The sequence below is a fragment of the Grus americana genome, chromosome 3 (genome assembly GCF_028858705.1).
Source record: "Grus americana isolate bGruAme1 chromosome 3, bGruAme1.mat, whole genome shotgun sequence".
In the NCBI taxonomy this organism is placed as follows: domain Eukaryota; kingdom Metazoa; phylum Chordata; class Aves; order Gruiformes; family Gruidae; genus Grus; species Grus americana.
This window is the reverse complement of record NC_072854.1, coordinates 45,486,139-45,514,023: the sequence shown is the minus strand read 5'-3', so window position 1 is coordinate 45,514,023 and position 27,885 is coordinate 45,486,139. Positions and strand designations below refer to the sequence as shown.

The following is a 27,885-nucleotide window of genomic DNA, read 5'->3' as shown; positions in this document are numbered from 1 at the left end:
AGTGTGCAGCAAGAATCACAGCTGCAATGTGGTGGCATTACTGGAAATGCAAAAAAACCCCACCCTTTCAAATCCCATTTTAGACACATTTGTCTAAGATTGTAATTAAAGATCTAAAGGGTAACTTGCCTGGAAAGACAGGTATGGTTTGGCCAGTAAGTTATAGTTAATGTGAATAGAGATATGTTAATAGTGAATATTTATGCAGTCTCATTTGGGATTGCAAGAAGCTGGAGATCCAAACTGTTTATGAGAAGCCTCCTAGCTATGGTTGTCTTGGTAAGGATAACAGCTTAAGGATCTATCCACATATTCATCAGCGTATTTTGTAATTTCTATGTAAGCTATGCCCGCAAAATAGGATATTTAAAGTATATTTAGATGCTGCGAGTAGTAAAAAAAAGGAATCTACAGTTTTTGAATAGCAGTAATTGAGACTACTGAGTGGCCATCTCGTGAACAGATGCAATGTTACCCCTGTGCAGTTGGCTAAAATGTCACTGGTGTAAATGGGAGCTTAGCCTGAAACAGAGGTTTTTCCTCTTCTGGGTTATGAGGGTCATGTGGATGCTGCTGGTGGCCTTTTTACAAGAATTGCCTTTCCCATGGAGCCTTTGGTTGTCATTTGTCCTGCGTGGTAAAGCGTTAATGGTACAAACTCAGCCAGTGCCAGGTCCCTTCTGTGTCCTTGGGCTGACTTGCAGTCTGGCTCGTCTCTGCTGGTGCTGTGGCCAGACACCACGGAGGAGGACAGCTTGAAGGACAGCGCAGCCTGAGAGGACAAGTGCGACACCAGATGTGTATTTTCCAAGGCATGTGGACCCTTTCCTTCAAGACTTTTAGTTTCTAGAGATGAAAAGTTTGGAAGTACACAGATTTTTTTTTTTTTTTTAAAAGAAGCTGTTGCAGTCTTTGGTGACTTAGATCTCTGTTTAACCTGAGTAGCCAGTATATATTATTCTAGAAGGTGGGCTTGTAATCTGGGAATTTCAGACCGTCATTCAGTATCACACATCCAAAAGGTACTGGTAGTATTTATGCAGAAGCAGGATCTTTTTTCAGTTGCAGTTCTAATGCTTTTTAGCTCACTGGGGATCTCAAAACCAAAGCAAAACAAAAAACCCCTCCTTCATTCAACTTTATTGTAAAAAGGACAGCTGTGGCGCACGGTTATACCAGAAGTGCTTATCACTCACTTCATGAGCAAAATCACCGGACGGCTGGAGAGCTGCAGCCTCCTGGCTTTCTCCTGCAGGCCACTTCACACGCTCAGCCTGAGACACTGCTTGCCACCGTTTTGGGGATGACCAGGGAAATCCCTGCGGAGGATTTCCTGCCCCTGCAGGAACTGATTCTGGTGGGCTTGGGGCTGGTATATCTGCCACCCGTGCTTACAGATGTGGCACGAAAATCAGGCTTTAAAAATTTTACCAAGGGTTATAAAGTTTGGATGGGATGGACCACGCTATCCCCCATCTTCTAAACCTGATTAGGGTGAGAAAAGAGCATTGCATCAGAATTTTCTTTTTAATGCTGGCTATTCAGATTAGTAAAGTAAGATCCTGGTCATAGGAAATGATTGATATTAAATTAATAATTGATATTAAATCAGAGTGACAGTGTCGACACTTTATGATCTTCCTTGAGTTGGCCAGATAAGTTGTTTTGGTGCAGTCAAAAATTGCAAAAAAGCTAAAATTTGTAATGTTTTTGTATTCAGTATGCAGTGGGAGCAAAATACTTGGTATACTTGGTTGTTGGGTGAGTCAGGAAGGTTTCTTTGAATCCATGCAGAAGACTTGTGAAATTTCAACCTCTGTCATCTCAGATTTTTTTTTTTTTTGTTTGTTCTCAAAACCGGTTGGGTATACAATTCCCATAACCAGCTTTGGGGAAAAGAATCAGATTATATGTAGCCAATTTATTACCTGCTTTTGTAGACCTGATAGTTTTTGGAATCTGGATTCAGATGTATTGTGTGAATTAAAATAACTGCGAAGAGATCATCTCATGAGTATTGGGCTCTTTCCATTTCGTTTGCTTCTGGTAATACTGCATGTTTCATTAGGAATTTCAGATGTGAAGTATTGCAGTCTGTTAGACTGTAGAACAGGAGTTTGGATGTGGATATGGCGTGCGTCGGTAATTCACAATGGTAAAAAGTCCTTTTAAAACTTCTGTGAAGCAAGTATAGGAGTAACTCTTATCTAATAATGGAAGAGTGATTAACTCTGCCTACCAAAAACCCCCACCCCAAACCCTGGCTTTTCTCATTAGCAATACTCTTAGAATGGAAATCCTATGTTTAGAGCATTTATCTCCAATATCTGTAATATTAATTGAAGAAACTTAGCATAAATAAAAGACTAATTGAATACAATGTAAATTATATATATCAGGATATCATATTATTACAATTTTCTCTTATGTTTTCTTAATAGCATTTGAAATCCCTGTGCTTATGTGATGCTGCTTATTTTTAGTGTATTTACCATCTTACTCATTGACTGTTCACTCAGTTCAGTAAGCTGCGGATTACTGCATTGATTGACTGTGGAGCCATTTGGAAGAGATGGTTTTACATGCTTTTGTTTAAGAAGTCAAGAAATTCTCATTTGGATTTTGACCCACAATTTTTGGTTTTTTGTTGCACAACCTTGTAACTTCCCTTCTGTTTCAAGATCGTCTTTTTTCATTTCAGACTCCAGTGCTGTTTCTGTTTTACTTTATATGAATTGTTTTATGAATGTTGAGGGTGAGTGAGCAGGGGAGGTTAAGCACTTTGAAAATCTCCTTTCTCTCTCCTCCGTGACATTGGGACTGTTTGGCGATACAGAAGTGCTGGTCTAGTCTGTGAGCAAAGCGCTGCTAGCATGGATGAAACTCTACTGACACAGCTGTATTTTAGTCAGCCCATCCCCAATAGGGTCAAAACGCTACCTAGATGAAAGGGCAGCCTTCTTGGTGTAATTAGAACCTTGCCAGGAGCTTCCTAAAGCCCCAGGTCGAGCTGGGATTACACCTATTTGTACTCCGGCATCCACTAACAGTCTGATGTAGACACTTCTTGTTAAGAACCTCACAACTGTCTCATTAAGAACCTCCCAATGTAAATTTAAATTCCTTACCGCTTCTTTCGTAGGGCTCCTCGATTTAAGGGGTTCCAGCAGCAGGACAGCCAGGAGCTTCTGCACTATCTGTTGGATGCAATGAGGATTGAAGAAACAAAGGTAACATCTTTGTGTGTGTTTTTAAAGAACTTATTTGACTGTATGGTAAACTATGTTGCTTCAACGTTCTTCATGTTCCCCATGTTTTAAAGATGTACTTAATGGAGTAGCAGTGGCTGGTTTTGTTGTCTTGAGGAAAATAATGACTTTTTTGAAAGAGGATTTATTTATGTTCATGTTGATATGTTAAAACTGCTGATTTGAATAACAGTTTGAGTTTCAGAAAGAGTACGGTAAGTAGATCATAATAACTTCAGGAATCTGAATTGTTTGCCTTTTTTAAAAAACTAAAAGGGCAAGAAAAGGACTTCTGAGTGGTCAATAAAGTAGAACCTCTGATGTAGCTGACAAAGTGCATCTTAGGGTAAAGCTTTGGGACAAAAATTTGCAGCTCCTAGCTGTGGGCCTGCCCATCATTTTAATTGAAATCTATTTAAGTGAAGAAATGAGGACAAAAATAAAATATTGCAAAGTTTCTTATATCTCTTGAAAGTGTGAAGAACTACTTGTTTTATAAATAAGGTGCTGCTTTTCACTATTTAAAATCTACATCCAAATATGCTAAGTATATAACCTGTTACCAGTGTGGTTTTTCTCACATTTCCTGCCTCCTGCATTGTTGAATACAAGGAGGCGTGTGTTTTCTTGCTCAGACTATTTTGACCATATCAGATTTCATCTGCCTGACCTAGTCTTGGACCCTTCATTTCAGATGATATTTTGGTAAACAGTGTTTTTTAAGTCTCGTGGAAAGGAGGGCCTTAAATCTCGTACTGACCAGTGTACTTCCTCATCCCTCTCATTTAGTAATGTGATGAACTTCATGATCCTGAGCTGAATTATCTTGGAGATGAGATGTAAAGCTGTGTCTGATCCCAGTTCCTGGCACCAGAGTAGCACTGAACAAATCCCCATCCTACCAGAATATTAGTATATATTGGTCTTGTCAGCAGTACACTTGATCATAAGCAGAAGTGAACTACAGGGAGAAACAGCTAAACCTTGACATTGTCACACTTACAAATTTGGTGTTGAACAGGGCACACAGCAGAAGCAGCTGACCTTCGTTAAACAGCAGTCGTCATGTTTTTGCAGTAGAGGGAAACTTTATTATTTTGTTTGCTGATTGTCATGTAATAAAAGGTGGAAACTGTATTTGCCTCACAAATGAGGGTTCACCAAAAATAGGAGTATTACAACAACTAAGTGGCTTCTCCAGTGAGTGATTGCACTTTCCCCTCAAGTCAGTCTCCTGTTTCAGCAGTGAATGTGCTATCATTATCATAACCTGTGTTTGTATTTGTATTTGCCTTTTGAATCACTTATTATTAGAGAGCAGTAACAGCTACGGTAGCTACCACAACAGACTAATGACGGATGGTGAGAATTATAAGTGACCTTTCGGGCAGCAGAGTGTTAGTGCCGCCCCGTCACCAGGCAGGGAGAGGTTGGTCGCACCCTGCCCTGCACTTACACCCCTCCGCTGCCCTAATGGTGCATGACTGCAAACACGTCTTTATCACCTCCGGCTGCTCCGACAGCGACTGGACTCTTAAAAGCTCTCGGTCTTTTTATTATTTTTTTTATTTTCTTTTAATTTTTTTTTAATTATCCCGTGTTTTGGGTCTGTAGATGGCGTGATGAACGGCGAGCGTCAGGCCCGTGGTGAGCGCCGGCCGCCGTGCTGGCTGGCTGCAGGCAGGAGCATCTCTACGTGTGGCGGGAGCCTGGCAGCTGCCCCCGTGGCCTCCCCACCACCCGGGCTCCGGCCGGGCACAGCCTGCCTGCACCAACGCGTCCGCCACCAAGGTCCTGGAGCAGGGGTTACAGCCACCAACCTTTCTCTTTCACCCCACTTTTAAACTTTACTCTCGGAAGAGGGAACAGCCGTGCTGAAAGGGCAGCTGCCTGCTTTGCCATCCGCCTGCCAGGGAGCTGAAAGCAGCCGTTAATTCTTTTTAAACCCTAAGAGTTTTGATGGGAAATACATACGATATGTAACATGGCACTGCTTACAGGAACTACCAAAAAATGGCCTTCTACTTTTGCCTCTTCTCCCTGGTTTTGTACCTCATAATAAGGCTTTCCGACACCAGCGTTGAACTTTTTCCTATCCACGTTAGAAAAAGTTAGAAAATGTGTATGTGCACAAGTGGATTTTTGCAGATAAAAGCTTGTCGATACTACAATAAAGATGACATAGTGTCTGCCGTTTCCAGCAATGTGGGCCGGAGATGGTTTCACACCGGGGCCTGAAGTGGCTGAACCCTGCTGCTAATTGATTAATGTCTGCTGCCGTTGTCCGCAGCACCCTGCCCATTCAAAGACTATGTCTTTCTTTGACCTAAATAAATGGTTCAACGCACTAATCCCAACAAAAGGGTTGCTTATGGCCCTAAACCCATTTATGGTGCTCAACTTCATGAATTACCTATTGATTAGTCCTTTTAGTATATTGTTGGCTTTAAGATGAACAAAGCTGAGCTCAGGGCAGCGGGAGTTGATTCACAAGCCAGGTCACATGCTCATAAGGTAAGAGTGTGACTTGGTCTGATGGGTGCCTGAAATGGAAACCCAACCTCTGACACTGTCTGGTGTCGTAACACTTTTGTAATATATGGTTTGAAAGTGTTATTTGCTGCCTGCAAACAAGAGTTACTTATTATTCTTTTCCTGTTAGGACACAGGGTTTGAGTTACTTGCAGAAGGTTTGGTGTCACCATTTGTCTCTAGAATGGTACTTCGCTCTAAGTGTGACTTCAGTGACACGTCACTGTAAATGTTGTTTGCACGCTGACATGAGTGAGTTGTACGCGTTACTAGAGTCTGTGGATCAGGGAGCCAAGCAAAAGGGAAACACGGGTCATGCACGCTGCAACGTTCCCTGGCTGAGGACCTGATGCAGCCTCCGGCTTCCCTCTCGGCAATACGGCATCTCCTTAGCCCAGGGCAGCTGAGACATGGAGGGGGGGAGGGAAGCACCCCCTGTTTTGAGGGGCAGCTACAGCTCACCTGTGTGAATTTGCTTCTGATTCTTCTTTCAAAAACGTAGTCTTCAGGATTTTTTTTGAGCACATGTTGATGACCTTTATATGGATTCATGAAAAGTTTTGTATCTCTCCTAAGGTTTTCTAACGTAACTTTGAAATGTGGAGTGTTAGAAAATAAACAGAAGTAATAAAAGCACTGCCCAAATACAGGCATTGAAGTCTAGCTATTGAATGATACTTAGCCGCCTTTCAGTATTTTGTATCCTAGTCAATCAGTAATAGTCCATTTTTCTTCAGCATCTCCCCCCTCCAACAGTGGAAGAAAAGGAAAGTATTTGTTCACTAAAAATCTTACAGTTTCTTGAGAACTTCTTGAGTCCTCTACAATGGCTCCCTTTTTATGGGGAGGGAATTTTTGGATGGTTACCTACTAAAAGTTAAGCTCATGTAGCTTTGATGCTTAGTGAATAACAACAGTCGTTTTAAAATATTAAATTATGTTTATTTTATGGAAATAAGAGTAGGTAAAAATCTAAGCACATACTAATAGTTTTTAGAATGTTTACACTTAAAGTACTCTCATGATGTTTTGTTTTTTTCTTTTTAATTATAGCGCATACAAACTGGTATCTTAAAAGCATTTAATAATCCAACTACTAAGACAGCAGATGAAGAAACTAGAAGAAAAGTCAAAGGTAGGCAACTCTTTATTGAATACGTTTAAAAATGCCTAAGTTTTAAAATACCATTTTCTTCAAAACTAACTTGCAAGCACTGTAACCAGTTACAAGACTTTTATTACGTATTATTCTAGTGCCACCTAGTGTGTATCTAACATATAGAGAGCTTAGTATGTACTGACTTGCATCTTTGTATCCAGGATAAAGCCTTCCCCTGTCTTAATATGATGCCTCTTGTAATGATAGGTGGAATATAATTTTGTTTTCTAAAATAGTTTTTTGCATCTTTAGGTTTGTTATATAGCTGCAATGATTGTATCACTCAGAGAGGCCACTTACCATAAATAAAACTGTTTTCTGTCAGTTCACTGATAAATATGATTAGAAAGCCAAGATAGGAAGCTATTTCAAAGAAAGACCATGTTTTTTTCAAAACAAAAGGGTTTTAATTAAATTCTATCTTTTTGTGTCTTTATGCAAAAATTCTCATTTTGGGGGGTTTGTTTTAATTAAAGTCTTAATAATGATTAAGCTGTTTTGAAAGTCACCCTTCCCAAATCTGCAACAGTTAAGGCATAGAGATGTATTAGAACAGGCTTTCGCCTCATTTTGTAGAGTTTTATTGCTTCAAAAACCATTTAGAAAGGAAGAGAACCTGTCTGCTACCCTACTGTCAATATTAAGGCAATGCAATATTATGTATTCAAAAGAAAACTGAGATTTTATTTAAAAGGCTTCCTCTTGAGAGATACAGTACTATTATTCTGTTACTGTAGGTGGGGAAGGATAAAAGGGGACCGTATCACTAAAATGTTTTTAAATGTTGAGATAATACAGTATATGATGTGTTATTGTATTGTGTTCAAAACATTTTGAATGTGTTTAAAATTGTGCTTTCACAATAAATTGTAGAAAGAATTGTGTTGTACTTATAGTGTGGCATTGGATCTGTTATTTTTCACATTTAAAAAAGGCAATGTTTTTTCAGCATATGGAAGAGAGGGTGTGAAGATGAACTTCATAGATAGGATCTTTGTTGGTGAATTGACTAGCACTGTCATGTGTGAGGAATGTGAAAATGTAGGTATTCTGGAATTTGGTTTGATGTGGAATAGATCACATTCTGGTTTGATTACGTTGTCTTGAAAGTATAAAATTGTATTGCCAATTTTATACTTGTTTGTTTGTCTGTAAAAACAAGACTTTATTGAAAGTTTCTCATTTAAAAATGATTTATTCCTTCTTTAAAGCATTATCCTCCCAAACCTAAGAAGAGGGATCCTTTGAATTCAAAAAGGATTCAAGTACTGGGCTTGATTTTACATCTAACTTAAGGCTGGAGGTTCCAAATTCTGTAATCAACCGTGTTACACTCCAATTTTATTTGATATTTTTAAAAGACCTATCGAACTTAGAACATAAATCCTCCTGCCTGCTATTCTGGGATATACCTGAAAATTGGAAATGACTTACCTTGCATTAGTATGAGTGGGGAAATGCTAAAATTACTTTTTTTTCCTTGAAGTATTTTTTATAATTAATGTAATAACTCTAATGAGCATATTCCTTTCATAATTAATATTACTGACATTTCATCATAAATGCTTTCCATGATCCTTATAATTTTCTTTAACTTTGGAAGAGAAAAATCTTATTTGCATGACTTCTCTAATTGAATGTTACATTTGTGTTTACTCTAAAACATTATATTTCATATTATAGAGATTAAGTAAATCAATCAGTCTGAATAATTAATCACAGCTTTGCAGTGCCAGGTAAACTTCCGTGTGTGTGATGTGCAGATTACACTTCAATGTGCAACTAGTATCAATGAAGAACTTTGACTATAAAAAAAAATAGAGGTTGTATGTATTTTGCGTATATAATTTATTTTTGCTGGATCCTTATATTCTGCCTGCAGAGGACTTGGGAATTTGCTAGTTGTAGGAAGAGTTTAGCATTCACTTTCCTTCGCCTGCACTGGCAAAGATATTTTTGACTGATGTTTGCTCATGCCGACTCACTCTTTAGAGGAACCCATTTGAACGTCGCTCATCAGGCAGTCACCATAGTTACAATAGTTTTTTATCTCATTTATTGCTTTCCTGGAACCTAAACCATGCTGAGTCTCTCGCACGACAGGTAGAAGTAAGCCTACAGTCCATATCTAACGTTGCAGGTGGAAGATAGAGGCACAAATATAAGAGAAGGGCAACGCTGACAGTAATTGAGGGCATGCCTGTGTTCAGTAACTTATATGTACAACATGATTTTTATTCTTTTTTAAGGTCTTGTTTTTCACAGTCTTTCCAGAGGTAAAATAAGTCAGTTTTGGAAGGAATTTGAGAACGGCAAGGGAGAGAGCTTGAGGAACAGGCTTGGATGAGATGGTCTAGTCATAAAGACAGATGGGAATTGCTGAGAGAGAATGTCTTTAGGTATGCTTTGCCAGGTCTTTCCAGTTTCAGCTTAGATTTTTATATGGTTTACAGATGGCAAAATAAAACTTTAGTACAGAAAAGAAGGTTGGGGTTTTTTTCAATCCCCTTTTCCCCAGTAATTTGATTTATTCTAACAATTACTAGAATATGTTATGGTGTGAAAAATTCTAATAAAGCTTTTGACTGTAACCAGTAAGCCTGCCTTAATCTTTTCTGAGACCATCAGGTTAGAACCTGTCATCTAACTGTCATTAACCAGTCCTTGCTGCTTAACAGTGTACGAGGTCAAATGCCTGCATAGACAAGTGTCCAGGATCAGGAAACTCTGAAAGTTAGCTTTCTGCAGAATTGTACCATCTAGACAGCCCACATGACCTGAAAGTCTGTCTGGAGCTCAGAGGAACTGAGCACCACACTGCTTCTGGGTCCAATTCGTGCCCAGATGAATGGCCTTGCCTTTATGTCTCTGTGGTGAAATTTTGTGCAGTGTTAGCAAGAAAATCAGAGCTAACTTAAAATAAATTAAAACCCCAAAAAAGTCTGTGTGAAGTTCTTCATTGTAGTTTGATACATCTTGTAACTAATTAGCTTTTTGTATAGTTTCTGGTAACAATTTGATTAAACAAGAGGAACTATATGCTAAACTCATATAATGTTCTTTGCATTTAATATGCATTTTCTCTTTTTCTTCAAGATTTCAACAGTAAAAGAACCTTTCATTGATCTTTCACTTCCTATAATAGAGGAGAGGGTAAGAAACAGAATATGTAATAAATAACTATTGCTTCCAGCGGATTGTTTTTACATACCTTTATGAAGATGTTTATGTATACACACACAGTTTTGATTTCGAGTCTAAGAATGTATGCTTGTCCACTGTCATACTGTGTGTTCATTATATGATATTATGTATATATATACATACATATAGACATACAATGTCATAAGTATATATATTTTAAATCTGTCCAAACTTTGAACAAATGAGCATTGTAATTTACAATATATGTAGGTCGGAGATTAGTTTAATTTAATAGTATTTTTAGTATACACTTACATGAATAGAATGATGATAGACTTTTTGTGAAGGTCCAGAAAGTTAGATTTTAGCCTGTCGGTTTGCATTTAGAGAACCGAGTTGGACTGAAGCGTACCTACAGCATGAGACAGTGTAAAAATGGATAGACTTTGAACGTATTTATTCCGGTGTTTTGGGCATAAAGAGTTCACAGAATGCCTCCGTTAGCTGCAGAGGAACTGTGTTCCTTTGAAGGCATATAGTCTGGTTTTGCATGAATTTGGGGGTTTCATTTGGGAGGGGGGCGATGGGTTGGGAGTGTTTCTTCCGCCACCCCCCCAAATATATTCATGTACATTTAAGGGTGAGTATCTAATGAAATATTTAATCGTGTACAAAATATTCTTGTCTCCAAACACGAGTTTCGTTCATAATAAACTCTTCCTCTTCGTTGCTGCATAGAGTGCAGGTGTCTGTGGGAGTTAAACCTTGAAGAGCATTTTGAGTACCTGGGCCCCTGTGCTTCCCAGCTCACATGTGTGACGTGGGAACTTGATGGGCTCTCTTTGAGAGGGGGGTCTGCTGGCAATCGCTGCCCTTACTTGAGGACGTGCATTACTTTATGGTAGTCGGTGTATAGTCTAATACGCTGCTGCCGTTAATGTGATGGGGGATGTGTGGCAGCTCCTTCATGACATCATAAGGTGACAGGTGGCACCAGAGACTGACTTATGGGGACCTTTGATAAATCCACATCTCGTACAGATACGCACATGCTTATACCATACTAGAATAGATTATTTGGTATGTGTTCTGTACAGGAATTTTGTATCATTCCTATTTCTTGTGGTTCTCAGGTGATCCTTCAAAGATGTTGACAGTGAGTTTATGATAAATAAAATTAGAAAGTAGTCTTCTACCATAATTCAGTTAATTGGATTTATGTAGGTTACCATTCTCTTTTTCTAAAGTACAGGAAAAAACCCACCTACATTCATCTTTTCTGTAGGTTGTGAAGGAATACAAAATTGGTGTTATTTCCTTTTCTAATTTCCTGTCTAATTTCTTAGGTTGCAAAACCTGTGCCTTTGGGAAGAACAGGTAAAGGTAAAAGTGTACAAGAGGCAGATCTTGGTCAGTATAACTGTTCTTCTATCACTACACTGAATAATCAACCCAAAATTGTCAAGAAACATGCTTTAACAAAAGATAAGGTAAGAACTTAAATACGCTAACCAGTTGTCTTGAGTTTATTCTGAAGTTTCTGGGGCTACAGGGGTGGGAATTTTGACACCTATCGATGGGGTTTTTTTGTATACACATAGCTGAGATAGACTTGGTTTAAAATAGTTAGGTTATTATTAGAAGTGTGAGAAATGACAGTCATTGGGAACCGTCCACTTTTCAGTTACGGGTTTTCGTTTGTAAGGGGGGAAAAAATCTGCAAGTTGGTTTCAGTTCATGGTGCTTTTGGCTTTGTCGATGGCTTTTCTTTTGGTGTCCTCATAGTTTGTTTCTGGTTGCAATCACAAGAACTGTAATGCTGGCTGAGAGAGCAGGCAAGTCTGTGTTAGTGCCATGCCAGGGATTAGCTGGCGGTGGGTGCAACAAAAATAATACAGCCAGCAGAGACTCCTGGAGACTGAGAGCACGGTTTCCATCATCCACTTGGCCTTCAGCACCCCAAGGGCTGGGGAGCTCGGTTCAGCCCGTCTCCAGCGCAGCCTCATAACACAGTTCTTTCTGGTGCCAGAAAATGGTTCTGCAAATACGCCAGCCTCACAGGGTTGATTATTTACATGTATTAGTGCTTGCTGATTAAAAGAAATCTGTAACAATTACTGTGCACATATATTCTTGCTAACGAAATGGGACAAAGGCTCTCATTGTCATTATTGTCGTATAATGTCATTGTATGTCATATACTGTCAGTATTAACGTTCCTTTTTTTTCCTTTTTAATAAGCCTTATCATCCTTATAGGGTTATGTGGCCAATTAGAATCTTAATAATAGTGTTAATACTGATACATACCACACAATTACTGAAATGTTTTCAAAATTAATAAAATATAATATGGATTCAATAAAATAGATTAGACAAATATAAAGGAAGCAAATAACTCTGCTTTCGATAAGAATGGACAGAGTGACTTATGAAGTTTGCCTGTCTAATTGGTGAGGCTTTGTGATTCTCTGCTCCCCCTCCATCTTTTCAGACATGTATTTATCGTTATTTTAGACTTTTTTTTAATTCTTTTCAGTGTAATTTATCTGTTCTGCAGTAAAACTTCTAATCCCAAACAAACAGTGGTTGAATTCAATCAGTGTTTGTTGATGTTCTGTGACATCAGTTCATCAGTTTGTAAGTTTGCTTGTGAAAATGGGGGGGTGTCCCGTGGGTGGTTTCGTAGGCCACAGAGTGCCTGAACACTAGTGGGTTGGGCTTTTCTCCTGAAATGGAGAGCTTCACAATTGTAAGAATTTTTTTGACTGCTGTTGGCATAATACCCCTGAACACTAGCAGTAGTTTCAGACAAGTTCCTCTCCCTTTTCTCTATTTATAAAGCAAGTAAGCTTAACTGAGACAAAAAAAAATTATATTGGGATTTTATTCTTTTTTTGCTAAGCTGGTCACTTGTTTATAAGTTTAAGGACTTGAATTATGAAGTTGTACATTAAGTGTTGGTTTAATCCCTGTTTAAGAAAATAACCAAGAATATTTTTTGTCTTTCACGTGGACTTCGTTTGGACTTAAGTTCTTGCTTAAAGTTTAAAACTGAATATGTTCTTGAAGATTCTTCACAAATTGAGTCTATGGAATATATTTAAGGGATAGACTGAACAAAGTTCAGTGCCTGTAAGGTAGGCAGTTACCTGTAGCATCATTTTGGTACCCATGACCTGGACTGGGATCCGAAACAAAAGCAGTCCAGAAACCCTCTCTACCAAATATGAAGCTACCTAAAGGTAGTCAGTAGGAAATACTAAACACAAAGCCATGTCTAAAATGACACCTTCGCTGCAGCTTGGGCACACAATCGGGTGTGCAGAAGGCTATTTCCATCCACTTAGGTTCCCTGTTATGGAAGCAACCTGTGAAAGTTAGTTTCTGTAGTTTTTCTGTGAAAGCACTGATGTGAGCTTAACTCCCGCAGTGTGTCACTTTGTACGTTTAAAAAGTGTTTTCTTATTAATGCCAGGAAGTGGAAGGTACAAGTGCAGGGCTCCTGAGACTCAGAGGGAATTTCGAGCCTTATTTTAGGAATGTGCCTAGGCTATAGGTTATGAGGTCATGATACAATTTTAGATTCTTTTACCTCGTATCTCAGTGAGCCCTACTGACTGGGTCTGTGTCTTGTTGGGGACCTTAAATACTCTCCTGAAACAGGTCCTAACACACTAAATACATGTGAGGAAAAAATATAACTGAATAACTGTATAAAAAACTGATAGGAGAAGAGAATGAGATAGAAGTAGGAAAAGGATATATGCTGGAAACAAAGCAAAAGATGGAAAGAAGGTGCAGACACTGATTGTTACAGGAGAAAAGGCCTAAAACTCAAACTGTTGAGGTGAGCTGAAGGATTCCCACTGGCATCACTGGAATTTTGATCCAGCTTAGATAAAGGAAAAAGCACAGAGGAAGGAAAATTGTTCACTTCTTTTGGAAAGAAGCCAAACAAAAAGAAAGAAAAGAATCATGAATACTTATAAATCACTTAAAATCATGGCAGCTTTAAGGGGTTTTTTTGTTGTTGTTGTTTGTTTGTTTTTTAATTTACAGTAATAGTTTTCTGTGGCAGTAAAGTTTTTTTTTTCTTCTTGCAATCTTGATAAAATAAAAAAAATCAACTTCTCATAATATACAAATGAGCAAACATACGACTAGGGATGCTTTATTTAATTCTAAGACAAATGCCTGCAAGGTGAGTTGAATTTTCTTCTGGAGCTGCCCATCTGATGGGAGGCTAGGGTACTAGCTTAAACTTGAGAACCGTTTAGAAGCTTAAGTTAGATTAAGTGAGTACCACTTTAGATGTGCCATCTGTAGCTGTCACAAAGTGAATGTAATTAGTTGTGGGAAGTATTGATCTCACAGTAAGTATAATGCTCTTAGCTGACTGGGGTGTAGGTTTCTAATCCTAAACTGGTTTAAAAAGATCTTAAGGAGATCAAGTAGCTTAAACATGGGAGAGATGGAAAATATAAAATAATAGGTTTAATTTGCTTTGAATGTGTCATGTTTCAAAAGCTATGTTAGATCACAGATCTGTTTTCTGTTTCTCCCTTATATTACTGAAATAACAACGTCATAATTTACAGAATCAATTGAACCAGGAGAGACGACTTGCCAGAAAAGCTTCCTTGAACGAAGAAGAAAGAAGTCCTGTTATCATGCAGGAAAAAAACAAAAAGCTTGAGCTGGAAGGTAGCTCTGGCGTCCCATACTCCAAAGACACGACTGCTGACTCCGCTGTAAATGGAAGTCAGACGGACGGCAGTGAGAAGGAAGCCAGCCGCTCTGAAAGCAGCTTTGATGCAGACAGTGAAGCCTCAGAAAGTGAAAGTGCTTCTAAGCAATCAGCTTTCAGCCCATCCGGCAACACACCTGGTTTGCACGTCAACCACATAAATGTTAAAATGCCACACACCAAACCAAGTGATAGTAATGATGAGATGATTTCCAGTGCCATATCCAAACTCAGCTTCTGTGATACTATAAATGAAGATAAAAAATCAAGCCGTGGGGATCCAGCGTTAGGTTTATCGAATAATTCCATGTTCTCAGTAGACAAATCCCCACTATCCCAAAACCCTCAAAATGCTTTTCAGACGCTTTCCCAAAGCTACATAACTAGCTCAAAGGAATGTTCTGTTCAGTCCTGCCTTTACCAATTCACCTCTGTAGAGCTCCTGATGGGGAACAACAAGCTTTTATGTGAGAGCTGCACAGAAAGGAAGCAGAAGTATCAGAAGAAAACCAACTCCACAGGTAAAGTCCTTGTATCTGTCTGGACACTACAAAATTGCACCTCAAAACCAGCCGTTTCATTGCTCCAGCGTGGGCCTCCCCCTTGTGGCTAAATACAAAGTGTCTTCCCAAGCAGAACTTGGCTTCTAACAGCTTAAAACTTCATCCTGCAAAGGCAACAACATTAAATTTTATATTAGAACATAATCATAGATTAAACTTAGAATTTATTTTGCATCTTTTCTTTATTTTATCCAAGATAAGTAATTTAAAGATGACCGTAAACTGAATAGGCTCATCATTCGATATTATTCTTTGCTGCTGTTTCTGTTCTTTACAGTCCTAGAAGCTTTGAAATAAATGCTGTAATATTCAGCTCTAGCAACTTACATACTCAGGGAAGTAATGTAATTAGGTATGTAAGAGGGGCAAAAAAAGACACTTGTAATGAAGAGGGGGAAAAAAAAACTTAACAAAGCTTTGTAAGAATGGAGATGAGAGAGAACTACCTTCTTGTGACAGTGTTTTCCTTGATGTTTATGTAGCCCAAGCAGAACACTAGGGTTCACTGAGTTAAGAACAACAGTATAATGAAGAATAAACTTTTAAAAAGGACTGGAAGTTTTTTTTTTTTTAATATATAGTGATTCAGAAGGATAAAAAAATTAAGCTCTTCTGATTATTTGTCAATAAAATATAGAGGGAGGTCATACAGTAACAAAAAAGTGCCTGTTTGCTGTGCATTTATAGATATCTGGAGAGATACAAGTTAAGCATGAGTAAATTCAGAAAAATTAATCTAAAAATAGTATTTTATAATAATTCATTTATCATTATTGGACTGAGAGTAAGTGCTATATAAATAATATTTTGGTTCCATGGCCACAGTGAAAAATTGAAAAGGAAAATCAGTTCACAACTAACCGTTATTAATTTTTTTCCTTCTAAACCAAAAGATTTAAGAAGTCATCTACTTTTACATGAAATGCTCTGTTCTACCTCAAATGAAATATTTTCCTTTGGACATGTGTAAAACCAGTAAATTAATTTTTTTCAGTGAAAAAAAAATGCCAGTGGCATGTTCCCTTTCACTGTATAGGTAACCACTGAGCTAGTTTTGGTGAGAGACCCGGGTTCAATTCGCTTTGCACCACAGGGGGATCGGAGTCCACATTTCCCAGTCCTGTGTGCTCGAGCCAGCAGGTTATGAGGCATCCTGAAGTTGACACCCCTTCTCAGACCTTTCTCTGAAATAAGCACAAAAGTACGGAGTCATTCAGAAAGAAGTGAAGAATGGAAAATTAGTCTCAGTGGTTAGGACTAAGGTGAAATGGTTTTAACAGGAAAGTTGGGTGCTATAATAACAGATAATGTAGGTATCTCAGTGTGCAAGCTGACCTAGATAGTGTACACGCTTCCAACTTTTGGTCTGATTTGCACAGGACGGCCTAAATTAATGCCCAGATTTGGCAGATTATGTTTACTAACAACTAGAAACATGAGAAAAATATTTTTCTGTTACTCCACAAAATTTCCCTTGCATTTTATATAACATGTACAAAATCATCGCAACATAGATCTATTCTGTCAGATGTTTAAAAAAATACTTAAATGCTGTGTGACTGCCCTCACTTTACAAATTATTTTTATATCCATAAATACAGAAAAGAAAATGGAAGGCGTCTACACAAATGCTCGGAAACAGCTGCTGATTTCTTCAGTTCCTGCTGTTCTTATTCTCCATCTGAAAAGATTCCACCAGGTAAAAGGCCAAAACCCTCTTGTATATTCCTCTGCCCCACTGGTGGACAAGGAATTCGTTAAGTGTCACTGTGCATACCGATACTTGCTTTTTATACGGAGAACTGGTAGAACCACTATTTGAAACATGCTTGTGGTTTTTTGACTGTGTAATACTTTCAGAGTGCGTTTAGCCATTCAGATGTATCCAGGGAAACCTCTTATGTGTCCATTATGTGTAGCAGGCACTGTACTGAAAATATAACAAAGAATGTTTAAATCAGTTACAATCCTATTCTTGGTTTTGGTTTATTTTAATAGTATAGTTATACACCTTAGCTTTAAAAAGCTTCCCAGTAAAAATATTTATTTTACAGTGGTTTGGTTTTTTTCTTTTCTTTTAAAGGCTGGTTTGAGTCTACGGAAAGTAAATAGGCATGTGGATTTCCCACTGATTTTAGACTTAGCACCATTTTGTTCTGCATCTTGCAAGGTACTCATTTCAAATCTTTAGTTTTATTGTACTTCAACAGTTGTTGTCCTGAGCACAAGTTAAGCTGAATTGATGATGATGATGTTTATTATTCCTTGCTTTCCTAGAGAAATTATAGAGTGAATGTTTTCAAATAGTATCCCGAGGTCAGAATTGTAATTAATTGAAATTCCATTCCTATCAAGAATATTATGGATGTTAACTAGTATCAGTTAAGCTATGGTGCCCTGATGGTGTTAGTGCGTCTAACAGCATTAAGGACAAATATTGCTGCTTCCATGGTTACTAAATTCAATTAATAGACTATTGAGTATTTTTAATAGATGTATTTCACCACGGAAATGCTGCAGATATCTGTTTGCTTCTTTTAAAGTAATACTGCTGGTAGCTAGTTAAGATACCTGTAAAATTCATTGTGAAATAATATATCTTTCTTTTCTGTGTTTCTGGGAATGCAGAATGTTACGGATGGTGCAAGAGTGCTATACAGCCTTTACGGAATAGTGGAGCACAGTGGGTCAATGAGAGGTGGTCATTATGCAGCGTATGTGAAAGTCAGGACACCCTCCAAGAAATTACTAGAACATATTTCTACCACCAAAAATGTTCTGGGTATGTACAAACAAAGCCTCCTTTCTCTGTGAGTAAAAACCAAAAGCAACCATTGGCTACAGCTCCTTATCCTTAAGGGAATTTAGAGCAAAGAATTGTTTTAGCTCAGAATATTCTGTTATTTTTAGGGCCACATAAATAAATTTCCTTTTTTTTTTTTTTTCCTGTTATACCCAGTACATGACCTACTTCTGTATTAACCCCACACAGAGCCGAGTGAATAATGGAATTTGGGTTCAGGTATTAAACAGAATTGATGGAAAACTCTCTTCTCTTTCCTAGTCAAAATAATATATCCAGATGAATAGTTATGCCCGGTAAAATGTAATTATTTGGCATGTTTGGTATTTGAAAATGTTCTAGTACAGGAGGTGAATCCATCACAATTAAAATTAAATTTTCTGTATATTTGAGCATTTCACCTATCTAAGGATTGGAAATTTTTTAGTGCTTAAAAATCTGGAATATTCTGGTTTAATGTGAACAGCAAGAAACTTTTTCATGGAGGATACAAGGTTTGCTGTTGGGTTTCTGTTGGTATTTTGAGAACAGCACACTAGTTCTTACTCATATGTTTTGGATATGCAGAATGAAATAAGATTCTAGGATAGAATCTGTTAGTGAATGATTTTTGGAGGCAAGAATGTTGAGCTGTCAGAGTAAGGTAAATATATTCACTGTTTCCCTTCATGGAAGGGGTGAGAACCAAGCACTATCCTGTCTACCCTGTGTAGTATCACTTTGCATTTGAAGCTAATTTCCCAGAAGGACAATTTTTATATTATTTTTGAAACAAAAGTCTCCCTCAGACTTATGCTTCCCTTGTAATGATTGTTAGAACAGACTAGATCTTCTTGTGTTCTTAATTTCACACTGGTCAGCTTTTGAAATATGATTTTTTTTCCCTATGTTGGAACTGGTTGTGTGCTAGTATAACTTACTGTTAGAACTCAGTAAGTCTTAGGCTTCTTGAAAAAATATGAAAAAAGTGATAGCAGTGAACATTTGTAAGCATCGTCTTCCACCAGTTTCTCTTACTCTTTGACATGTAAATTTCAAACTACAAATACTGGACTGCATCTAAGTCATGAATTATTCTTGTGGGTTAGAAGCTTCTCCTGCTTTTTGAAATATCCACTGTATTTGTTTGATGATGAAGTGAAAGACAAGAAACAACTTTTTTTTGCTTTTGCATTTCAGGTATAAAAGAAGCCATGGGAGCATCAGGAGGACAGTGGGTGTATGTTAGTGATGCCCATGTTCAGATGGTTCCAGAATCAAGAGTACTAAACGCACAAGCATATCTACTTTTTTATGAAAGATTATTACTATAATTTTCAACAGTTTAATTTAAAAGATGGTAGCAGTTATTTAGTTTATCTTATTTAAAGCTGCAGTGGTAAGAGTACCTGTAAATATTGTGCCTTTATCTTGTAGAGAATTTATCATACGTTGACTCTGAAGTTCAGTCACGCTATTATAAATATCTGAATGGTTCTCTTAAAGTACGCACTTTGCCAAACATGTAAAATTCTGGATTCATTAAAATACACTACCGTTAGAATGTAAGATGATGTCCTATCCTACTGATGTCTATGGAAAGTTTGTTCTTGATTTCAATAAAGATAAGCTTTCACCCATAGTTCTAGAACAGTTGAGAATAAAAATCCTGATAGTGTTAAGTGCCTGGATTTGCTGGTGTACAGTAACAATATAAAACACTTCAACTTTTTGTGATCTAGTCCCGATCCTTCCCATCACTGGGTTGGATGCCAGCTGTTAAGATTTCTGCCAACAAGAACCTGTCAAATTGTGTTGCTTCCACGTGTAATAATTGGAAAGCACAGTGCTTCCAGAATGGAGTAACAGCTGTTTCAGGGTAGTGCTGCAGTGCACTGTCCTAGTAGAGGTGGGAATAGATGGGGAAAGCACGGCTTCTACAAAGTGACAGTGAACCCTCAGATACCCAGTACGCTTTCAGCTGCCTCCAACTGGCACTGGTATAGCAATGTACTCCTGTTTTAATATAAATATATACTTGGTGTGCGTATGTATATCCTCATATATATACACCATAAATCCATCAATATATGTTGTCATTTTACCTACTAGGAAAAAGAATTGCAAATAGTTCTGTATTTAGTAAATTTTCAACTTCATAATTATGACAATGTACAGCATATAAGCTTGTGTAAGAGTATGTATGGGGTTTAAGTGTAACTGGGTAATTGCTACTTTTGGTTCTAAACATGAATTTGTTTATCTGTTCCTGAATACTTTTCTCACAGGAGTAATAAACTATAAATTATTTTTGCACTGTGTGTGTGAGTTGGACAGTAAATGATGACTTTTGCCCTCTGATACATGTCTGGACTTCCCTTTGTCATCAGTGGAGGACAGCAGGTGTCCTAGTGGCAGAACTTGTTTCTGTGTCCTGTTTGACTGCCCTGTTATGAGTTGTTACTTCTTTTGGTTATTTCTCATTTCCATCCCAGAGAGTAATAGATACATTTTAAGGTCAAAATCTGATGACTGCTGTCAAGCTATGTGGTAATTCATCTATTTAATAAGCAGTTACTTAAATACAAATTACTTCTGTAACAATTCCATCCTGTCCAACTTGCTCTTTGGTAGAGAAAAGACTATGTTTATTTCTGCTTACTATTTTCATTTATAGAAATGTTTTTTGGTGAAGAAAACATGCTGTCCCTATTACTATCTCGATCACATGTTGCCATACCTGCTTGCATGACTTTCCTATACCCTAGTTCTGTTTCAGAGCTCCATCCCACCTGCATTCACTCTTTTGCATAAGAAAATAGCAAAACCTGCCATAGTTGCATTTGCTCAAACTGCTCAGGTACATTTTATAGCCACATTACTTGTACGTACTTGTGCAGGCACTAAGATCCAAGGCCATACAATGGATTGTCATAACAGAGCAAACCCCTAGTTACACAGGATGTTGTTTTCCTTTGGAAAACTCCTCTGTTTAGGTCAAAATTAGGTTATGCATTTTGGCCACTGCAATCATTTTTTCCCTCCACAGATTAAAATTCTCTCAGTCTACCCAAAAGTAGTAAAACTCAGTGAAACCAAGCCATCAACTTTAGCCATCTGTATTCCAGCTAAACACATCTTAACCTGAGCCTACACTAAGAAAGAAAGAAAAAATCATGTTTAGACTAGAGTTGGTTAAAATATGTTAATTCCCTTTTACCTCCTTATCCTCCCATACCCTTCATCCACCTACACACACCCTACCCCTCTTTGTATATATCTGATCAAAACTCAGAATTAGTTCTGGGCAAGAATCACAGCAAATACCATTGTGTCACTTCTGTGACACAATCTTGCTAGGAGACCACCGATGGAGTGTATTTTATCCACCTTAAAGCAAAAAGACTGACTAGATGAGGCCTGAAGTTCCTAGTTTTGCTGACTTCTGTAAAACTACTGAAGTACCTATATTAATCTCCTAATTTAGCCTAGAACCACCTCCCTAGAGTACAAAACTAGGAAAGAAACAGAGAAAGGTTCTTAGCCTGTATTTTCTTAATTTTAATGCTGTTTTCAGGAAACTTGAGATGGTCTTTGCTTCTCTTTAACCAGAGTTCACAAGCTCTTGAAACAGAGTTCACAGTCTTAAACTGCTGACATCTTCCCAAGTGGATGTACTGACCAGGGTGCCACAAAAGATGTGGGCAGGATTACTTCCTCATTAACACCCAGGGAACATTTCCTTACCATTACAGTATTTTATAGAACATGGAGAGAAAATGGCATGAAAAAAACCTAACACCTTTATCTGAGGTAGCCCCCACAACTGCTCCTGGGTGGGGCTTCCCGAGTTGGGGGAAAAAAAAAAAAAAAGCCTAGTGTTAGTAGCAACTCCAGTAAGTTCAGAGTCAGGAACAGGGATGAAAATATTATAGAAGGAAACATTCTAATTCTAAAAATGAGGGCAACAGGTGAAGTTGTGGCTTTAGAATGAAGAATTGATGACTAAAGAGAGAATGTCATACACAATTTCAGATGCAAGTCACACTTGGTGTGTCCTTCAAGGGGGGGGACACAGTGTTTGTGGCAAAATTTGGCTTCAAAGCAAGTGATTGCACATAAATATGCATACTGAAGACCTGTTACACTTCCTTATCAGGAACTGCAAGAGAAGGTCAGAGTGTTCCAAGAAAATAAGGATGTACATCCCATATTTGCTAAAATGTTAAACACGATTCTAGTGGCTATTTGTAAAGTCTAGGAACTCGTAGTTTACTGCAGCTGCCAGGTGCGTGCACATTATTGAAAAACTATGTGTTTTCAGAATTTAACTGTATGGCTCTAAAGTTTAAGACTCTCCTTAAAATATCTTGTTACCAGACCAAAAATCTTTTCAGGCCAACAGCATCTACTCTTTATAGAGCTACAGCAATCTTTGTGGTCCTGCCCATCCTGAGAAAGTGCAGTAGCCTGCTGCTTCCTGTGGAATAGCTTAGAAGTGGCACTCTCTTCATCCCACTCTTCTCTTCTCACAAGGGCACCACTGTTTTCTTCATCAGCCTCATCTTTATCTTTTCAGGCTCTCCATAACCCTCTGTGTCAATGTCTTTTCTTTCATTGATCCTTAACCACAACATAATGTTTCCCAGTCCCATCCCTTGTATTCTGTAAACTAGCAAAACTCTTACTGGAAGAGCTACCGTTAACTATGGTCTTGCCTCTCCCTACCACCACACTGACCACCTGCAGAAGGCAACACAGGTATCTGAGAAAAGGTGTGACTCCTGAGCAGCTCTCTGCTGACCAGTCACAAGACAGTGCCTTTAAAACAATGAGAAAGAAAGCAAAGTAAATAGTTCCTCACTCTTCAGTAAGTAAACTTGATTTATGAGAAGCACTTCATTTGCATAAGGACAACTGGAATCCCCTACAAAAGCTTCCCAAGAGTGGAAGCATCAACAAAGACAGCTGTATCAGCTAAGGACTTAGTCCAGATTATAGTTTTTCTCCTCAAAAAAACCTTTATTATCTTTGGGTTTATATACCATTTATGCTAAATATGGCAAAAAGTGATGGGGAGATTTATTATACTAACCTACCTACACCAATACATGCACAGTTGTCATGTTTGTATGTGTCTGTTCTCCTAAGACAGGACTATAAATACTTAGCAGTGAAGGAAAAACAAACAAATCTTAAACTTCTCTGCCCAAAATGTACACTGTAATCGTCTTTGTTTAGAATATTAACTCCTTGCAGTCTGCCAAACCTTCCTTGCCTATTTCCCTCTCACCCTCTGTCTGTATCAATGAAGTGCTCTTGCTTACGGATTTCAAGTGGTAGCAGGTAAGAGTGGTTTATAGATTCATTAAGAGGCTGAAATGTCTTAACTGTGCTATTTGCTTCTCTTTGGACTTCTTTTTGATATTAACACAAACTGAATCATAAAGGGACATGAAATTAATGCATCTACATTCTCAAATTAACCCATTATAAAAACCTTATTTGAACATGTTAGTAACAAACTAAGATTATTAACAATTTATTGAAGAGAAACTTTAAGATATATTAAAATGGGAACATAGCATTTAAATACAACTCTTATGTTAGCAAAAATTAGCACATCCAATTCTAATTAAAAAGTAGTAGTATACTTCACAAAACAGCTTCACAGCAGCCCTGATTAAACAAAAAACCAATATTCCTCAGTTTTCATCAGCTGAAAACTTTTTCTTGTGCCCTGTACACATTTATGCATTTAAACAAAGATTTATAGATCTACGTGAAAGAAATTGCCACTAATTTTCAGTGGAACCATTTCAGTCTAATTGTTTCTGAATGGATTATATTTGCTTCTGTATCTATTTACTGTGTCTTTGGATGTCATCTTGCCAGCTGTTTTAGCTGTTCGTACCTCTCCCGTTGGTGTATCAATAAACTGCAGAAACAGTGGGAAAGTGATTATTCAAAATCTTATTTTTTTGTAAACTGAGATTATAAAACATATTTTCAGACAGAAGTATGTTAGTGCAAGTCAAAACACTTCCTTTGCACAACATTATATAAAAAGTCCAAGTGAATTTATTTGTCATAATAAAACAATTGCAATCCACTAACTACTTTAAGACTCCTTGGTATACATTTCATTTATATAAAGTTATAAATACTTCTGTCTTCAACTGATATTAGTAGAAAAATTATTTTTTAAGTGTCAGGAATGTTTCTTACATCTATTGCAGCTTCGAATATTTTTCTAGTCGAAAATATAAAAATATATGCTTTTAAAAGATAACAGAAAAGCATTTACTTTGAGCAGGTCTACAACTTCTTAACCTCATTGCTCTGCTAGGCTAGGTTTTTGGTTTTGAGCTGTGTAATATGGGGATCATTACAATGAACTCTGTAATGAATCCACCATGTCCGTGGCAGCCATTCCCTATGTAGCCATTTCACAAAGTCGAGTTCTGATTCTACTGTCATTTATGCATGGGGATAATCCCTGATATGTTCAGATGTGCTTGTACTTATACAAAAGCAAATACAAGTAATAAAAAATGCTGTTGCCAAGTTCAAAATACTTCTGAGCAATAAATCAAGCATGTTAAAAGTTTCATCTTGTTTTCATTCATTTGCTTTTTTCATCTGCTTGAACCCATAGTCTAACTCTACTCTGCAGGTATTTAAAACCCAATATTTTTAGAATTTTACTACAGTACTGATACATTGTACACTTCAGTTGTAGATTTCTAAATCCAAATATTTCTAAGTAAAGAGGGCCTTAAACACAGACTGTATTTAAAAAAACCAAGTCTGATCAGTTTTCCAATCTATCCTTTCCTTGTGCTTTCACAAGTTTCTCAGAATAAAGCTGTCATTTGTCTTCTATTCGTTTTGTCTTTTCATCTATGTTATATGTGACAAATGTATAAATAAAACATATTTAAACAATATAGTTTTCCAAATGGTTGGATAAGCTGTACATTGTACAACTGAGTTCACACAGCTTCCTTTTTTTTCCCAAGTAAAGAGAGAATATTTTGTCCTTTCGTCTTGTGTCACAGCTTCACTGCACTTGGAAGAGCTACCCAGAGATGAGTCCAAATCCTCAAACACTTAAGCTACACGACTTGTGCCCCCCTGCCTTACCATCTGTGGCATAAGTCATAGATTAAGAGACAGTTTGTTCCCTTTACAAGAACTGAGTTCTGTAATTCTGTGATAAGACCAGGCCCAAGAGTGGGTCCCCCTCACATCCCAAATTTTCATAGTAGCTTAAAGCTTGTGCATCCATCAATACTGTTCCAGGGTTCCAGCTGCGTCAGTCGATGCTGGACACCATGGAAAGCATTCTTGGTCCAGCCGCTGCAACGCTAAAAGAGCAGACGTCACTTCAGATAACACCAATATATATGTATATATACATAAAGTAAAGCACAAATTTCTTCAAGCCTTCAATTTTCTGTAGATTTATAAAGTTAATTTATTCTGTTACTCCATGTGGGTATTAACATTACTTTATCCAACAATCAAAGAGATGACGGATGTTTTAGGCATTTACAACAGATGACGCTAAAGGAAGGGAAGGAAGTGATCACAGCGGTAAGTAATGTGCTAGCTAATGAAAATCTCTGTTCCATAAAAAGCAATGCAACCACTAAGTCCTCGCCTACAGAATCAACCCCAATGTCGATAAAAGAAGAGCTATTTACCAAGGATGATTTTGGTTTATCTTCATACATTAAAATACAATGGTAATTTCAAAGTAAATCTCATAACTGAAAAGTTAATTTGGTTATTCTGAATAAACTACTTGAAGAATTGTCCTGCTCCACGAACGCTCCAGATATGCATACGCTGACCTGGCTTAGACTGCCGACACCCCGCAGCGATGCAACACCTAAGTTCCTTACAGATTTCAATGCGGTATCATGGCCCAGAGTTACATCCACTTAACGAAGTAGCTTTATATACTTCTTCAGGTAGGCTCCGCCCTCCAGAGTGGAACCTGTGATCAGACTCTCCGACTAGCAGGTACCTGCGGAGGCCACAGCCCTGAGGAGCTTCCCGCGGGTCTCCTCACGCGAACGCAGGCGGGAAGGGGAATCCCAGTTGCTTCCCACCGCTCCCAGCTGCGCTCCAGCCCCGCGCCACCCCGTCGCCGGGAGGCCTCCGGGGCGTCCTGCGCTGATAAGGTGATGCGGGCCGAGGGAGGGCGCCGGTGCGGGGCCGTGGTGCCGGCCGGGGACTCTCTCTCCGCACAAGGGGAGGCTGACGGGAGCGCGGCCCCGCCTTCCTCCCCCACCGCGGCTGCCATGGAGAGCGGCGAGCGACAGGAACTTGTGTGGCTGCCCACAGTAAAGATGGCAGCGGCGTGGCGTTGCCCGCGGCCGGCCGCTTCCCGCCGAGGGAGGAGGGGAAGGGAGGCACCGCCAGCCTTCCAGCCATTAGCAAAGATGGTGGCGAGAGGCGTTCGCGTGTTCCAGGCAAGGGTCATCACCGTGACGCGTTTTACTTCCGGGTGAGCGCCAGTAGGCGCCATATTGTCTTGTTCGTGAAGACGAGGAGCGAAAGAGGGGAGAAAGCGGCCGCGGAGCGGTAGCAGCGGCAACGCCTGCGGCGGGAGGCAGGGAAGAGTGTAAGTAGCGGGGCAGGCTGCGCTCGCCAGCGCTCCCGGGGGTCGGCGGGTGACGAGCTGACCCGATCTTCCCCTTCGCTCCTCCTCCTCCCCCAGCCCAGCCGGGAGGCGTTGGAGGGTGCCGCGCGCCGTGGCGGCAGCTCCTCACCGGCCGTGAGAAGCCGGCGGCGCCGCGCTGCCCCGAGCGGGAACCGCCGGCCTGGACGAGAAGGGAAGACTCGAGCTCCTCGCCCTCCCCCGCCGCCCGGGTGGCCCGCTGCGCATGCGCGGCGGGGGCGCAGGGGGACGAGGGGCGGCCGGTGCCGGGGAGCCCTCGGGACCCCGTCCCGCCCAACGCGCATGCGTCGCCGCCCCGCTGGGGGGTCCCGGTAGCCGCCGGGGACGGGTCCCGTTACCCGCCAGTGCGCATGCCCCAGGGCCGCGCGGGGGGTCCGGGGCTGCCCGGCGCCGCCTTCGCTGTGGGTGAAGCCGCCATGGGTGCTGTTGGCCCTGCGATGTGACCGGGAGAGGCCCGTGCAGGACGTACGTACGCAGGCCCGCGGGGGGAGCGCGCAGCTGGCCCGGGACGCGCCGAAGGAACGCTGCTCGTTGCTAGTGGAGTAACGCCCCTCGATGCGCAGGGGAGAATATCTACTGATTTAGCCAGTAACCCAGTTAGGAAGCAACACGTGCACCAGGATTTGGTAGTTGGCTGTGTCAACAGCCTGGCTCCTGCAGATAAAATGTCTTTGTGGAATATTTGTGCTGTTTCATGGGTTTCGTGGCTATTCTCATGAGTTCGTTCCACTGGAGGGCTCCAGAGAACTAAAATTAACCATATCATCACACAGCAGCACTTGTAAGGTACCTCAACCTGGTTCAGTAGCTTGGCAGATGCAGGATGTTTCTAAATTGATCCTTAAACAGACCACAGGTTTGCAAACCTTTTTGCATTAACCACTTATCCAGACCAATTATCAGTACTTTTTCAGACAATCCCATGAAGTTCAGTGTTGAACTAAACTTTGATGAAATGTGTTAGGCTTTACAGTTAAGGATGGGGCCACAAAAATGGTCACAGGCTGGAGCACCTC

General features: G+C 39.4%; 3 protein-coding genes across 10 annotated transcripts in view; 2 read left to right on the top strand and 1 right to left on the bottom strand.

The window, feature by feature from the left end:
* USP45 (ubiquitin specific peptidase 45) overlaps positions 1-20,498 on the top strand; it is a 58,578-nt gene extending 38,080 nt beyond the window's left edge. For 2 of the 5 annotated variants that reach the window (XM_054821687.1, XM_054821689.1), the window contains exons 9-18: positions 3,143-3,230; positions 6,834-6,915; positions 7,889-7,980; positions 10,036-10,092; positions 11,430-11,573; positions 14,684-15,353; positions 16,997-17,094; positions 17,479-17,565; positions 18,024-18,177; positions 19,378-20,498. In XM_054821687.1, coding sequence (XP_054677662.1) covers positions 3,143-3,230; positions 6,834-6,915; positions 7,889-7,980; positions 10,036-10,092; positions 11,430-11,573; positions 14,684-15,353; positions 16,997-17,094; positions 17,479-17,565; positions 18,024-18,177; positions 19,378-19,511 — 1,606 coding nt within the window. In that variant the 3' untranslated portion in view covers positions 19,512-20,498. Of the gene's footprint in view, positions 1-3,142; positions 3,231-4,706; positions 5,040-6,833; positions 6,916-7,888; positions 7,981-10,035; positions 10,093-11,429; positions 11,574-14,683; positions 15,354-16,996; positions 17,095-17,478; positions 17,566-18,023; positions 18,178-19,377 lie in introns of those variants that run through there. The other 3 variants (XM_054821690.1, XM_054821691.1, XM_054821692.1) reach the window with 3 other exon arrangements.
* LOC129204904 (uncharacterized) lies at positions 15,347-26,716 on the bottom strand. 3 transcript variants are annotated; one of them, XR_008576529.1, is made up of 3 exons: positions 26,213-26,716; positions 17,173-17,325; positions 15,347-15,499 (listed from the first exon to the last, which is right to left on the bottom strand). XR_008576529.1 is itself a non-coding variant. In XM_054821694.1 (2 exons), exons 1-2 carry the CDS (start codon positions 26,714-26,716, stop codon positions 15,479-15,481), a joined length of 525 nt encoding a protein of 174 aa, XP_054677669.1. In that variant the 3' UTR covers positions 15,347-15,478. The 3 variants fall into 3 exon arrangements, 2 of the variants coding, with proteins under 2 accessions (XP_054677669.1, XP_054677668.1); XM_054821694.1 differs by lacking the exon at positions 17,173-17,325; XM_054821693.1 differs by lacking the exons at positions 15,347-15,499; positions 17,173-17,325 and adding an exon at positions 23,704-25,547.
* The window catches only part of PNISR (PNN interacting serine and arginine rich protein), a 31,161-nt gene continuing 29,967 nt past the window's right edge, over positions 26,692-27,885 (top strand). For both annotated transcript variants that reach the window (XM_054821686.1, XM_054821685.1), the window contains exon 1: positions 26,692-26,812. The gene's annotated coding sequence lies outside the window, so the exon portion shown is untranslated. The remainder of the gene's footprint in view (positions 26,813-27,885) is intronic.

Bases quoted from the DNA above. Each gene is read 5' to 3' on its own strand.
- LOC129204904 (XM_054821693.1), bottom strand. From the start codon at position 26,716: ATGGCGCCTACTGGCGCTCACCCGGAAGTAAAACGCGTCACGGTGATG. The intron at 25,548-26,212 runs GTACCTGCTAGT...CTGCTCTTTTAG, and splicing joins CAGGGCTGTGGCCTCCGCAG to CGTTGCAGCGGCTGGACCAA.